Below are 15,139 nucleotides of genomic sequence, written 5' to 3'. Positions count from 1 at the left end.
GGTTGAGTACCTTTGGAATTTCTTCCCATTCCTGTTACTAAGCAACACATAGTTGGGTGTTTTAGAGCCATCAAGTCTTTTGTAAAAGACAAAAGGTGTGCTTGGGAGGGCACGGTAAGGGAAGAGCCGGCCCTGGGAACGCTCTCTCGTGGTTCGGACGCTGAGGGGAGAGGCTGCTCTTTTGCTGCTCTTTGCCTGGGACCAGAGCGAATCCAACTGTGCCCTGTTTTTTCTCTTCTCCTGGCTGGGTGAGCTTTGATTCAACCTTTCTCCCCACGGGGAAGGGCACGTTTTCCCCCCGGGCTGCGTTCCCTCGCGGCTGCTGCCGGGAGTGTCCCGCGGCCTCTGCTGCCTGTCCCCGTCCTCTGCCGCACGAGACCGCGGCGTCTGCTGTGACTGCAGAAATCCTCGCTGCCTCGCTGGCCGGGGAGAGAGAGCCGGCACCCGCCCCTGCTGCCCTGCTTTCTCGCTGCTCCGAGCTGTTTCGCTGCCCTGCGTGTTTCTCAGCCTGTCCGCCATTGCAGCTGCCGGATGCTGACCTGACCCTGCGCCACAGCACCACCTGCAGTCGCTCGGGAGTCATCGCACCTGCCCTGCCCAGCCGGGAGCTCAACAGCGCCCCTGCTGCTTGCAACTGTGATTACACCACACGGGAGAAGGCTCAGCAGCTCACAAGTTATCTGCTATTGGTTTTCTGGTTCTAGTTGTGGTTGCTATTATTGTTATTGTTTGTTTATAGATACTAGTAAAGAACTGATATTCCTTTTTTTTCCATACCTTTGCCTGAAAGCCCTTGATTTACAAAATTAAATAATTCGGAGGGAGGGAAAAAAATCACATTCTCTGTTCTAAGGGAGGGTTCAACCTCTCTTGGCAGACACCTGTCTTTCAAACCAAGACAGATCTTGGTGCCCAATGTGGGGCACGAGGGCATTGGGAGAAAAAGGAATAACAGTTTCTGTGAGACCTATCTTAGTGTGGTGAAGATGAAAACCTCATTAAGTGGTACTATGCTGAGTATACCCTGGTTTGGTTGGCACATAATTGTGACCACATTTTTCCCATTTGCAGCTCCCTACCTAAACATGGGTCCTATAACTAAGGTTATTGTGGCTGTCATCCATTTTGCACAATGGGCCAATAGGGTGAAGAATTTCTGGATCTTTCAGTTCATTTTAACGGCAGGCACATGGCTACAGTTTTTTGACACCATCAGTACATGTTTTTGGAGTTTGTTTGGTAATGGTACCTTTTGTGAGGAGATAACACCAGGAGAAGGTTTTTCTCAACCATTTACTCATTACTTTGGGCCTACCCAACTAATGCTCGAAAGGTTTGGAAACTCTCTAAATGCTTATGATATCATACAGTGGCTGATGCTGCTGTGGCTGATAGGTCTATCCTACTTTGCATTCCGGGATAAGGTGAAAATTCCCTGGGTAACCATTCTAACAGCTGTTGCCAGGGAATAGGGATGCAGCCACAGAGCCCAAGGCTGTCCCAGAGCCTGGAGATACCCCACAGCCTGACCCTGTCCAACAGCCTGCCTCAGAAACAAACCGTCCAGAATGGGTAGGGGTGCTAGTGGAAGAAATACACAGAATACACCAGCTGCTGAAAGAATACATCTCCCTAGCAGGTGTAAAACCCTCTCCTCGCCCCAAAGGGAAAGAGTCTGATGGTGCAGCAGTGGAACCCACAGATGTTACCACCATCCAGGTTCCAGCTGAATCCCAAGAGCAGCCACAGCCAGCAGCAGTTTCCCCTGTGGTGCGTACAAAGTATAAGACCAAATCAGTACGCCCAGTTAATGATGATGGGGAGCCATTGCCCTCACAACCAGCAGTAGAATCTGAGCCCATAATCATCACTGAGTCCTTCCACTTCGATACTCTCCGTAATCTGCGAGATGATGTTAAGAGACGGGCGCACGAAGCTTTCCAAACCTGGTTACTTCGGGTTTGGGACCTTATGGGCCCAGGTGTGCAGCTGGATAATAATGAAGCAAGGAATTTGGGACCCTTGGCCCAAGACCCGGCTGTTGACAAAGTGTTCGCAAGGGAGCCAGGGCCCCTTTCTCTCTGGGAGAGGCTTTTAATGGGTGTAAGAGAGAAGTTTGCCAACAGAGCCAGAATGCAGGATCCCCACCGTAAATTGTCCTGGAAGACCATTGAGGAAGGGATCCAACGGCTGAGAGAAGCAGCCATAATGGAGGTGCTCTTTGGGAAGGATGGACAGCACGAAAATGACCCTGATAAGGTCAGGTGCACCGGGCAAATGTTGTGGAGCCTTGCAAGGCAAGGGCCAGACCATCATGCCACCTTCCTTGCAACTATTAATGCTGATGGCAATCGAGAGACGGTGGGTTCAATAGCTGACAGGCTCAGGTATTATGCAAGTGTAATCAGTGACCCGATGCGGGCTCAGGTCTCTGCTGTGGTTAAAGACCTCAGGGAGGAGATCAAAGAGGAGATGAAGGACCTGAGGGAGGAGATTAGGGACGAGATGAGGAGGATCAATGTGGCACCAGTGAGAGTCACAGGCCCCAATACCAGAGCCCGACGTCTCCCAGCTAGGGAGAGAGGGTACACCCCACGAGCTGAGTTGTGGTTCTTTCTGCATGACCATGGGGAAGACATGAGGAGGTGGGATGGGAAGCCCACTACTGCCCTGGCAGCACGGGTGCGTCAGCTTAAGGAGGGAAACGCTGGCCGAGGGGATTCTGCTAAAGCGAAGGTAGCCTCAGCTTCCCGTGGCCGACCTGCTAGGTACAATAGAAGGGAAGATGATGGGTCAGATCCCCTTGAAGGAACCTCTGGAATGTATGACCAGGAAGGGAATGATAACCAGTGCTAGAGGGGCCCTGCCTCTAGCAAGGTAGAGGTACGGGAAAACCGTGTTTTTTGGACTGTGTGGATTCGATGGCCTGGCGCATCAGAGCCACAAAAATATGAAGCACTAGTTGATACAGGTGCGCAGTGTACCCTAATGCCATCGGGACTTGCGGGAGCAGAATCTATTTCTATTGCTGGTGTGACGGGGGGATCACAGCAGTTGACCCTGGTTGAAGCCGAGGTGAGCCTGACTGGGAAGGAGTGGCAAAAACATCCCATTGTGACTGGTCCAGAGGCTCCATGTATTCTAGGCATAGACTTCCTCCGTAACAGCTATTTCAAAGACCCGAAAGGACTCAAGTGGGCTTTTGGAATAGCTGCTGTCGAGGCAGAGGGCGTGAGGCAATTGAACACCTTGCCTGGACTATCAGAGAACCCTTCTGCAGTCGGACTTTTGAAGGTGGAGGACCAAAAAGTACCAATTGCCACCTCGACAGTGCACCGCCGGCAATACAGGACTAATCGAGATGCTGTGGTTCCCATCCACAAGATGATCCGTGAGCTGGAGAGCCAAGGGGTGGTCAGCAAGGCCCACTCATCCTTTAACAGCCCCATCTGGCCTGTGCGCAAATCTGACGGAGAATGGAGATTGACTGTGGACTATCGTGCCTTGAATGAGGTGACTCCACCTCTGAGTGCTGCTGTGCCAGACATGCTGGAGCTCCAGTATGAGCTAGAGTCCAAGGCAGCAAAGTGGTATGCCACTATTGACATTGCAAATGCATTTTTCTCCATTCCTCTGGCAGCAGAGTGCAGACCTCAGTTTGCTTTCACCTGGAGGGGCGTGCAGTACACGTGGAACCGACTGCCCCAGGGGTGGAAGCACAGTCCCACCATCTGCCATGGACTGATCCAGGCTGCTCTGGAAAAGGGTGAGGCCCCGGAACATCTGCAGTACATCGACGACATCATTGTGTGGGGGAGCACAGCGGAAGAAGTGTTTGAGAAAGGAGAGAAAATCATCCAAATTCTCCTGGAAGCCGGCTTCGCCATCAAGAAGAGCAAAGTCAAGGGACCTGCCCAAGAGATCCAGTTCCTAGGAGTGAAGTGGCAAGACGGCCGACGTCAGATTCCTTCTGAGGTCATCAATAAGATCACAGCGATGTCCCCACCAACCAACAAGAAGGAGACGCAAGCCTTCCTAGGCGCCATAGGTTTCTGGAGGATGCATATCCCCGAGTACAGCCAGATTGTGAGCCCTCTCTACCTGGTGACACGCAAGAAGAATGATTTCCACTGGGGCCCTGAACAGCAACAAGCCTTCGCTCAGATCAAGCAGGAGATCGCTCATGCAGTAGCCCTTGGCCCAGTCAGGACAGGACCAGAAGTGAAGAATGTGCTCTACTCTGCGGCCGGGAGCCATGGTCTGTCCTGGAGCCTTTGGCAGAAGGTGCCTGGCGAGACTCGAGGACGACCACTGGGATTCTGGAGCCGAAGTTACAGAGGGTCCGAAGCCAACTACACTCCCACCGAGAAGGAAATTCTAGCAGCCTATGAAGGTGTCCAAGCCGCCTCAGAGGTAATTGGTACTGAAGCACAACTTCTCCTTGCACCCCGACTGCCAGTGCTGGGGTGGATGTTCAAGGGAAAGGTTCCCTCAACCCACCATGCCACCGATGCCACGTGGAGCAAATGGATTGCTCTCATTACACAGCGCGCCCGTATTGGAAACCCGAATCGCCCTGGGATCTTAGAAATAATTACAAATTGGCCCGAAGATGAAGACTTTGGCCTCACGGATGAAGAGGAGCAGGAATAAGTGTCTCGCGCAGAGGAAGCTCCACCTTACAACCAACTGCCACAAGATGAAACACACTACGTTCTGTTCACTGATGGTTCCTGTCATATTGTGGGGGCAAATAGGAAGTGGAAAGCAGCCGTATGGAGCCCCACACGACGGGTTGCAGAGGCTAAAGAAGGAGAGGGGGGATCGAGTCAACTTGCTGAACTCAAAGCCGTTCAGCTGGCCCTGGACATTGCTGAAAGAGAGAAGTGGCCAAAGCTTTGCCTCTACACTGATTCATGGATGGTAGCCAATGCTCTATGGGGTTGGTTGGAAAGGTGGAAAAAAGCCAGCTGGCAGCGTAGAGGAAGACCAATCTGGGCTGCTAATGAGTGGCGGGACATTGCCACTAGGGTGGAGAAGCTACCTGTGAAAGTCCGTCATGTAGATGCCCATGTCCCCAAGAGCCGAGCTAATGAAGAACACCGAAACAATGAACAGGTGGATAAGGCTGCAAAGATAAAAGTGTCACAAATAGATTTGGATTGGCAACACAAGGGGGAGCTGTTCCTAGCTCGATGGGCCCATGATGCCTCTGGCCATCAGGCCAGAGATGCCACCTACAAGTGGGCACGAGACCGAGGGGTGGATCTAACCATGGACTGTATCTCCCAGGTAATCCATAATTGTGAGACGTGTGCTGCCATCAAGCAAGCCAAGCAGGTGAAACCCCTGTGGTATGGTGGAAGGTGGTCTAAATATAAGTATGGAGAGGCCTGGCAGATTGATTACATCACACTGCCTCAAACCCGCCATGGCAAGCGCTACGTGCTCACAATGGTAGAAGCCACCACGGGGTGGCTGGAAACCTACCCTGTGCCTCACGCCACTGCCTGTAACACCATTCTGGGCCTTGAAAACCAAGTCCTGTGGAGGCATGGTACCCCTGAGAGAATTGAGTCAGACAACGGGACTCATTTTAAAAATAGCCTCATAAACACCTGGGCTAGGGAACATGGCATTGAGTGGGTGTACCACATTCCTTATCATGCACCTGCTGCTGGCAAAGTGGAGCGATGCAATGGTCTGCTAAAAACCACCTTGAAAGCTTTAGGCGGGGGGACTTTTAAAGGTTGGGAGCAGCATTTAGCCAAGGCCACCTGGCTAGTTAACACCCGAGGTTCCACCAACCGAGCTGGCCCTGCCCAATCTGAACCCCTGCAAACAGCAGACGGGGATAAAGTTCCAGTGATACACATGAGAGGCATGCTAGGGAAAACTGTTTGGATTAATTCCACCTCAAGCAAAGACAAACCCACCCGTGGGGTTGTTTTCGCTCAGGGATCAGGGTGTACCTGGTGGGTGATGCAAAAGGATGGAGAGACACGATGCATACCTCAGGGAGACCTTAGTTGGGGTTGAATTGCCCATAACACTGTGCCTGTATCCATATCTGTATGTGTATATTTATATAATTAGAGTAATGCATGTGTATATATAATTTAAATGTTTAAGCTCAATGTAACATGTTGGAATGGGAAAAAATTTGGGGTGGATTATGTCGGGGGTTGAGTACCTTTGGAATTTCTTCCCATTCCTGTTACTAAGCAACACATAGTTGGGTGTTTTAGAGCCATCAAGTCTTTTGTAAAAGACAAAAGGTGTGCTTGGGAGGGCACGGTAAGGGAAGAGCCGGCCCTGGGAACGCTCTCTCGTGGTTCGGACGCTGAGGGGAGAGGCTGCTCTTTTGCTGCTCTTTGCCTGGGACCAGAGCGAATCCAACTGTGCCCTGTTTTTTCTCTTCTCCTGGCTGGGTGAGCTTTGATTCAACCTTTCTCCCCACGGGGAAGGGCACGTTTTCCCCCCGGGCTGCGTTCCCTCGCGGCTGCTGCCGGGAGTGTCCCGCGGCCTCTGCTGCCTGTCCCCGTCCTCTGCCGCACGAGACCGCGGCGTCTGCTGTGACTGCAGAAATCCTCGCTGCCTCGCTGGCCGGGGAGAGAGAGCCGGCACCCGCCCCTGCTGCCCTGCTTTCTCGCTGCTCCGAGCTGTTTCGCTGCCCTGCGTGTTTCTCAGCCTGTCCGCCATTGCAGCTGCCGGATGCTGACCTGACCCTGCGCCACAGCACCACCTGCAGTCGCTCGGGAGTCATCGCACCTGCCCTGCCCAGCCGGGAGCTCAACAGCGCCCCTGCTGCTTGCAACTGTGATTACACCACACGGGAGAAGGCTCAGCAGCTCACAAGTTATCTGCTATTGGTTTTCTGGTTCTAGTTGTGGTTGCTATTATTGTTATTGTTTGTTTATAGATACTAGTAAAGAACTGATATTCCTTTTTTTTCCATACCTTTGCCTGAAAGCCCTTGATTTACAAAATTAAATAATTCGGAGGGAGGGAAAAAAATCACATTCTCTGTTCTAAGGGAGGGTTCAACCTCTCTTGGCAGACACCTGTCTTTCAAACCAAGACAGATCTTGGTGCCCAATGTGGGGCACGAGGGCATTGGAAGAAAAAGGAATAACAGTTTCTGTGAGACCTATCTTAGTGTGGTGAAGATGAAAACCTCATTAAGTGGTACTATGCTGAGTATACCCTGGTTTGGTTGGCACATAATTGTGACCACATTTTTCCCATTTGCAGCTCCCTACCTAAACATGGGTCCTATAACTAAGGTTATTGTGGCTGTCATCCATTTTGCACAATGGGCCAATAGGGTGAAGAATTTCTGGATCTTTCAGTTCATTTTAACGGCAGGCACATGGCTACAGTTTTTTGACACCATCAGTACATGTTTTTGGAGTTTGTTTGGTAATGGTACCTTTTGTGAGGAGATAACACCAGGAGAAGGTTTTTCTCAACCATTTACTCATTACTTTGGGCCTACCCAACTAATGCTCGAAAGGTTTGGAAACTCTCTAAATGCTTATGATATCATACAGTGGCTGATGCTGCTGTGGCTGATAGGTCTATCCTACTTTGCATTCCGGGATAAGGTGAAAATTCCCTGGGTAACCATTCTAACAGCTGTTGCCAGGGAATAGGGATGCAGCCACAGAGCCCAAGGCTGTCCCAGAGCCTGGAGATACCCCACAGCCTGACCCTGTCCAACAGCCTGCCTCAGAAACAAACCGTCCAGAATGGGTAGGGGTGCTAGTGGAAGAAATACACAGAATACACCAGCTGCTGAAAGAATACATCTCCCTAGCAGGTGTAAAACCCTCTCCTCGCCCCAAAGGGAAAGAGTCTGATGGTGCAGCAGTGGAACCCACAGATGTTACCACCATCCAGGTTCCAGCTGAATCCCAAGAGCAGCCACAGCCAGCAGCAGTTTCCCCTGTGGTGCGTACAAAGTATAAGACCAAATCAGTACGCCCAGTTAATGATGATGGGGAGCCATTGCCCTCACAACCAGCAGTAGAATCTGAGCCCATAATCATCACTGAGTCCTTCCACTTCGATACTCTCCGTAATCTGCGAGATGATGTTAAGAGACGGGCGCACGAAGCTTTCCAAACCTGGTTACTTCGGGTTTGGGACCTTATGGGCCCAGGTGTGCAGCTGGATAATAATGAAGCAAGGAATTTGGGACCCTTGGCCCAAGACCCGGCTGTTGACAAAGTGTTCGCAAGGGAGCCAGGGCCCCTTTCTCTCTGGGAGAGGCTTTTAATGGGTGTAAGAGAGAAGTTTGCCAACAGAGCCAGAATGCAGGATCCCCACCGTAAATTGTCCTGGAAGACCATTGAGGAAGGGATCCAATGGCTGAGAGAAGCAGCCATAATGGAGGTGCTCTTTGGGAAGGATGGACAGCACGAAAATGACCCTGATAAGGTCAGGTGCACCGGGCAAATGTTGTGGAGCCTTGCAAGGCAAGGGCCAGACCATCATGCCACCTTCCTTGCAACTATTAATGCTGATGGCAATCGAGAGACGGTGGGTTCAATAGCTGACAGGCTCAGGTATTATGCAAGTGTAATCAGTGACCCGATGCGGGCTCAGGTCTCTGCTGTGGTTAAAGACCTCAGGGAGGAGATCAAAGAGGAGATGAAGGACCTGAGGGAGGAGATTAGGGACGAGATGAGGAGGATCAATGTGGCACCAGTGAGAGTCACAGGCCCCAATACCAGAGCCCGACGTCTCCCAGCTAGGGAGAGAGGGTACACCCCACGAGCTGAGTTGTGGTTCTTTCTGCATGACCATGGGGAAGACATGAGGAGGTGGGATGGGAAGCCCACTACTGCCCTGGCAGCACGGGTGCGTCAGCTTAAGGAGGGAAACGCTGGCCGAGGGGATTCTGCTAAAGCGAAGGTAGCCTCAGCTTCCCGTGGCCGACCTGCTAGGTACAATAGAAGGGAAGATGATGGGTCAGATCCCCTTGAAGGAACCTCTGGAATGTATGACCAGGAAGGGAATGATAACCAGTGCTAGAGGGGCCCTGCCTCTAGCAAGGTAGAGGTACGGGAAAACCGTGTTTTTTGGACTGTGTGGATTCGATGGCCTGGCGCATCAGAGCCACAAAAATATGAAGCACTAGTTGATACAGGTGCGCAGTGTACCCTAATGCCATCGGGACTCGCGGGAGCAGAATCCATTTCTATTGCTGGGGTGACGGGGGGATCACAGCAGTTGACCCTGGTGGAAGCCGAGGTGAGCCTGACTGGGAAGGAGTGGCAAAAACATCCCATTGTGACTGGTCCAGAGGCTCCATGTATTCTGGGCATAGATTTCCTCCGTAACAGCTATTTCAAAGACCCGAAAGGACTCAAGTGGGCTTTTGGAATAGCTGCTGTCGAGGCAGAGGGCGTGAGGCAATTGAACACCTTGCCTGGACTATCAGAGAACCCTTCTGCAGTCGGACTTTTGAAGGTGGAGGACCAAAAAGTACCAATTGCCACCTTGATTGCGCACCGCCGGCAATACAGGACTAATCGAGATGCTGTGGTTCCCATCCACAAGATGATCCGTGAGCTGGAGAGCCAAGGGGTGGTCAGCAAGGCCCACTCATCCTTTAACAGCCCCATCTGACCTGTGCGCAAATCTGACGGAGAATGGAGAATGACTGTGGACTATCGTGCCTTGAATGAGGTGACTCCACCTCTGAGTGCTGCTGTGCCAGACATGCTGGAGCTCCACTATGAGCTAGAGTCCAAGGCAGCAAAGTGGTATGCCACTATTGACATTGCAAATGCATTTTTCTTCATTCCTCTGGCAGCAGAGTGCAGGCCTCAGTTTGCTTTCACCTGGAGGGGCGTGCAGTATACCTGGAACCGACTGCCCCAGGGGTGGAAACACAGTCCCACCATCTGCCATGGACTGATCCAGGCTGCTCTGGAAAAGGGTGAGGCTCCAGAACATCTGCAGTACATCGATGACATCATTGTGTTGGGGAGCACAGCAGAAGAAGTGTTTGAGAAAGGAGAGAAAATCATCCAAATTCTCCTGGAAGCCGGCTTTGCCATCAAAAAGAGCAAGGTCAAGGGGCCTGCCAAAGAGATCCAGTTCCTGGGGGTGAAGTGGCAAGATGGCCGACGTCAGATTCCTACTGAAGTCATCAACAAGATCACAGCGATGTCCCCACCAACCAACAAGAAAGAGACGCAAGCCTTCCTAGGCACCATAGGTTTCTGGAGGATGCATATCCCCGAGTACAGCCAGATTGTGAGCCCTCTCTACCTGGTGACCCGCAAGAAGAATGATTTCCACTGGGGCCCTGAACAGCAACAAGCCTTTGCTCAGATCAAGCAGGAGATCGCTCATGCAGTAGCCCTTGGCCCAGTCAGGACAGGACCAGAAGTGAAGAATGTGCTTTACTCTGCAGCCAGGGGCAATGGTCTGTCCTGGAGCCTGTGGCAGAAGGTGCCTGGGGAGACTCGAGGATGACCACTGGGATTCTGGAGCCGAAGTTACAGAGGGTCCGAAGCCAACTATACTCCCACTAAGAAGGAAATCCTAGCAGCCTATGAAGGTGTCCAGGCCGCCTCAAAGGTAATTGGTACGGAAGCACAACTTCTCCTCGCACCCTGACTGCCAGTGCTGGGGTGGATGTTTAAGGGAAAGGTTCCCTCAACCCACCACGCCACCGATGCCACGTGGAGCAAATGGATTGCCCTCAATACACAGCGCGCCCGTATTGGAAACCCGAAAAGCCCTGGGATCTTAGAAATAATTACAAATTGGCCCGAAGGTGAAAACTTCGGCCTCACAGATGAAGAGGAACAGGAACAAGTGACTCGCTCAGAGGAAGCTCCACCTTACAACCAACTGCCACAAGTTGAAACACGCTACACTCTGTTCACTGATGGTTCCTGTCATATTGTGGGGGCAAATAGGAAGTGGAAAGCAGCCATATGGAGCCCCACATGACGGGTCGCAGAGGCTCAAGAAGGAGAGGGGGGATTGAGTCAACTTGCTGAACTCAAAGCTCTTCAGCTGTCCCTGGACATGGCTGAAATAGAGAAGTGGCCAAAGCTCTACCTCTACACTGATTCATGGATGGTAGCCAATGCTCTATGGGGTTGGTTGGAAAGGTGGAAAAAGGCCAGCTGGCAGCGTAGAGGAAGACCAATCTGGGCTGCTGATGAGTGGCGGGACATTGCCACTAGGGTGGAGAAGCTACCTGTGAAAGTCCGTCATGTAGATGCCCATGTCCCAAAGAGCCGAGCTAATGAGGAACACCGAAACAACGAACAGGTGGATAAGGCTGCAAAGATAAAGGTGTCACAAATAGATTTGGATTGGCAACACAAGGGGGAGCTGTTCCTAGCTCGATGGGCCCATGATGCCTCTGGCCATCAGGGCAGAGATGCCACCTACAAGTGGGCATGAGACCGAGGGGTGGATCTAACCATGGACTGTATCTCCCAGGTAATCCATAATTGTGAGACGTGTGCTGCCATCAAGCAAGCCAAGCAGGTGAAACCCCTGTGGTATGGTGGAAGGTGGTCTAAATATAAGTATGGAGAGGCCTGGCAGATTGATTACATCACACTGCCTCAAACCTGCCATGGCAAGCGCTACGTGCTCACAATGGTAGAAGCCACCACGGGGTGGCTGGAAACCTACCCTGTGCCTCACGCCACTGCCTGTAACACCATTCTGGGCCTTGAAAACCAAGTCCTGTGGAGGCATGGTACCCCTGAGAGAATTGAGTCAGACAACGGGACTCATTTTAAAAATAGCCTCATAAACACCTGGGCTAGGGAACATGGCATTGAGTGGGTGTACCACATTCCTTATCATGCACCTGCTGCTGGCAAAGTGGAGCGATGCAATGGTCTGCTAAAAACCACCTTGAAAGCTTTAGGCGGGGGGACTTTTAAAGGTTGGGAGCAGCATTTAGCCAAGGCCACCTGGCTAGTTAACACCCGAGGTTCCACCAACCAAGCTGGCCCTGCCCAATCTGAACCCCTGCAAACAGCAGACGGGGATAAAGTTCCAGTGATACACATGAGAGGCATGCTAGGGAAAACTGTTTGGATTAATTCCGCCTCAAGCCAAGACAAACCCACCCGTGGGGTTGTTTTCGCTCAGGGACCAGGGTGTACCTGGTGGGTGATGCAAAAGAATGGAGAGACACAAAGCATACCTCAGGGAGACCTTAGTTGGGGTTGAATTGCCCATAACACTCTGCCTGTATCCATATCTGTATGTGTATATGTATATAATTAGAGTAATGCATGTGTATATATAATTTAAATGTTTAGGCTCAATGTAACATGTTGGAATGGGAAAAAATTTGGGGTGGATTATGTCGGGGGTTGAGTACCTTTGGAATTTCTTCCCATTCCTGTTACTAAGCAACAAATAGTTAGATGTTTAGAGCGATCAAGTCTTTTGTAAAAGACAAAAGCTGGGCTTTGGGCAGGGCAGGGTAAGGGTAGAGCCAGCCCTTGGAACTCTGTCTCGTGGTTCGGACGCTGAGAGGAGAGGCTGCTCTTTTTCTGCTCTTCGCCTGGGACCAGAGCGAATCCAACTGTGCCCTGTTTTTTTCTCTTCTCCTGGCTGGGTGAGCTTTGATTCAACCTTTCTCCCCACGGGGAAGGGCATGTTTTCCCCCCCGGGCTGCGTTCCCTCACGGCTGCTGCCGGGAGAGTCCCGCGGCCCCTGCTGCCTGCCCCCGCCCTCTGCCGCACGAGACCGCGGCGTCTGCTGTGACTGCAGAAATCCTCGCTGCCTCGCTGGCCGGGGAGAGAGAGCCGGCGCCCGCCCCTGCTGCCCTGCTTTCTCGCTGCTCCGAGCTGTTTCGCTGCCCTGCGTGTTTCTCAGCCTGTCCGCCATTGCAGCTGCCGGATGCTGACCTGACCCTGCGCCACAGCACCACCTGCAGTCGCTCGGGAGTCATCGCACCTGCCCTGCCCGGCCGGGAGCTCAACAGCGCCCCTGCTGCTTGCAACTGTGATTACACCACACGGGAGAAGGCTCAGCAGCTCACAAGTTATCTGCTATTGGTTTTCTGGTCCTAGTTGTGGTTGCTATTATTGTTATTGTTTGTTTATAGATACTAGTAAAGAACTGATATTCCTTTTTTTTCCATACCTTTGCCTGAAAGCCCTTGATTTACAAAATTAAATAATTCGGAGGGAGGGAAAAAAATCACATTCTCTGTTCTAAGGGAGGGTTCAACCTCTCTTGGCAGACACCTGTCTTTCAAACCAAGACAGCAATTCAGGGATAAACCCATCTGGGCTGCTGCATTTTGGCAGAACATTGCTGCCGAGGTAGACAACATGGCTCTGAAGGAACATCATGTAGATTCTTACATGCCCAAAAGCCATGTCACAGAGGGACATCACAACAATGAACAGGTAGATAAGGCTGCCAAAATTAGAATAGCTCAGGTAGACTTAGACTGGGAGCCAAAGTGTGAACTAATTACAGCCCGATGTGCCCATGAAACATCAGGACATCTAGGTAGAGATGCAACCTACAGATGGGCCTGTGATCGAGGGGTGGACATGACCATGGAGGCTATCCCACGGGTCGCCCATGAATGTGAAACGTGCTGCAATCAAGTGAGCCACACAAGTAAAATCTCCTTGGAATAGATGGCCAAACTGGGTTTTAAATAGGTTGAGGCCTGACAAATTGACTATATTGGACCACTGTCATGAACACACCAATGGAATAGCTACATACTCATCATGGTTGAGGCAACTACTGGTTGGCTGGGAACATACTCTGAAACACGTGCTATTGCTCAAAACACCATCTTAGTCCTTGTGAGAGTCAATTTGTGGTGACATGGTACCCCAGACAGAATGGAATCAGACAATGAGTCTCATTTTTGAGAGAGCTTCATAAACTCTTGGGCAAAGAAACATGCATTGAGTGGATATATCACATCCCCTATCACCCACAAGCCTCTGGAAAGATTGAGAGGTATGATGGACTGCTGAAGACTATGTCAAGAGGGTCAGGCAATGCGGCATGGAAGCATTGGGATGCCAAATTTGCAGAAGCCACTTGGTGGGTTAACACAGAGGATCTGCTAACCGCTCTGGTCCTGCCCGAACAAAACCACTACATAGTGCTGTGGGAGGAGATAAGGTCCCTGTACTACACACAGGGAAGTGGCTGGAGTTGATGTGGATTTCTCCTCCCATGGGAAAAGGCAAACCCATTTGTGGGATTGTCTTTGCTCAAGGTGCTGGGTGTACTTGATGGGTAATTCAGAAGGATGGGGAGACCTGATGTGTGCCTCAAGGAGATTTGTCCTTGGGGAAAAAAATAATCTGTGTGTAAATTGTATGTTGCAGGAAGTAAAGCAGCAGGAGTGGCATGAACCGACGATGAGTGGATTTTGCGTGGAGTGAGGAGAGCGCAACGATGACCCAGGCAGGGCCGGTGTTGGTTCCGAACAATCGAGTGTGCTGCTTCTCCTGTCCTGAGGACCCATCGTGATGGAATGGAGCCCAAGTCGCAGCCTGTTTTTGAACATCTGGAGGGGTGGAGGAAGCCCATGAATTGGGAAATAAATATGTTATCTGTGAAAGGACAGGGAACAGTAGTTAATGCAAATGTATGCATCTATGTGTTGGGTGTAAAGATGGTTTAAGGATGTAGCTTAAGTTGTAAGTGTTGTTAAGAATGGATTTCAGTAATGACAAATAAATACAATTGAACTGACAGTGAATTCCTTCAGGGGAAACTTATAATATTCAATGTTTTTAATTTCTGTAGTATATTATTAGCTTGCACTAAACTTATTTTCTGTTGAAAAAAATTCCAGCATAAGTCAAATGTTTACCACAATAACACCTACATACACCCATGTGGAAACCCCTATTAAACACATGTTCTTTATACCATTGCTAGCTTGAACTCTTATACTAATTCTTAAATTATTTTAAGTTACTGTCAGTGAGCTCTGTGCAAGTGCCTGTTAAGCACTTCATTATACCAGCAAACTTCCCAAATTGGGAGTTTCTCCTAAAGCATTCATGACGTGTTTGTCCCACCATTTTTCTTCCTTTCAACCTTCCCATCCTCCACTAAAGTTCAGTTAAATGTCAAACACTCCAATCTGTGT

General features: G+C 50.8%; 1 protein-coding gene across 1 annotated transcript in view; it reads left to right on the top strand.

Moving 5' to 3' along the window:
• Positions 1–14,732, top strand: part of LOC146425645 (uncharacterized) — a 154,850-nt gene extending 140,118 nt beyond the window's left edge. Inside the window, exon 6 of the mRNA XM_085041494.1 lies at positions 14,367–14,732. Coding sequence (XP_084897620.1) covers positions 14,367–14,423 — 57 coding nt within the window. The 3' untranslated portion in view covers positions 14,424–14,732. The remainder of the gene's footprint in view (positions 1–14,366) is intronic.
• Positions 14,733–15,139: the final 407 nt, after the last annotated feature.

The sequence above is a fragment of the Lichenostomus cassidix genome, chromosome W, assembly GCF_008360975.1.
Source record: "Lichenostomus cassidix isolate B80296 chromosome W, HeHo_3.0, whole genome shotgun sequence".
Classification (NCBI taxonomy): Eukaryota; Metazoa; Chordata; class Aves; order Passeriformes; family Meliphagidae; genus Lichenostomus; species Lichenostomus cassidix.
Note: the sequence above shows the minus strand (reverse complement) of the source record. Positions and strands in the feature narration are given on the sequence as shown.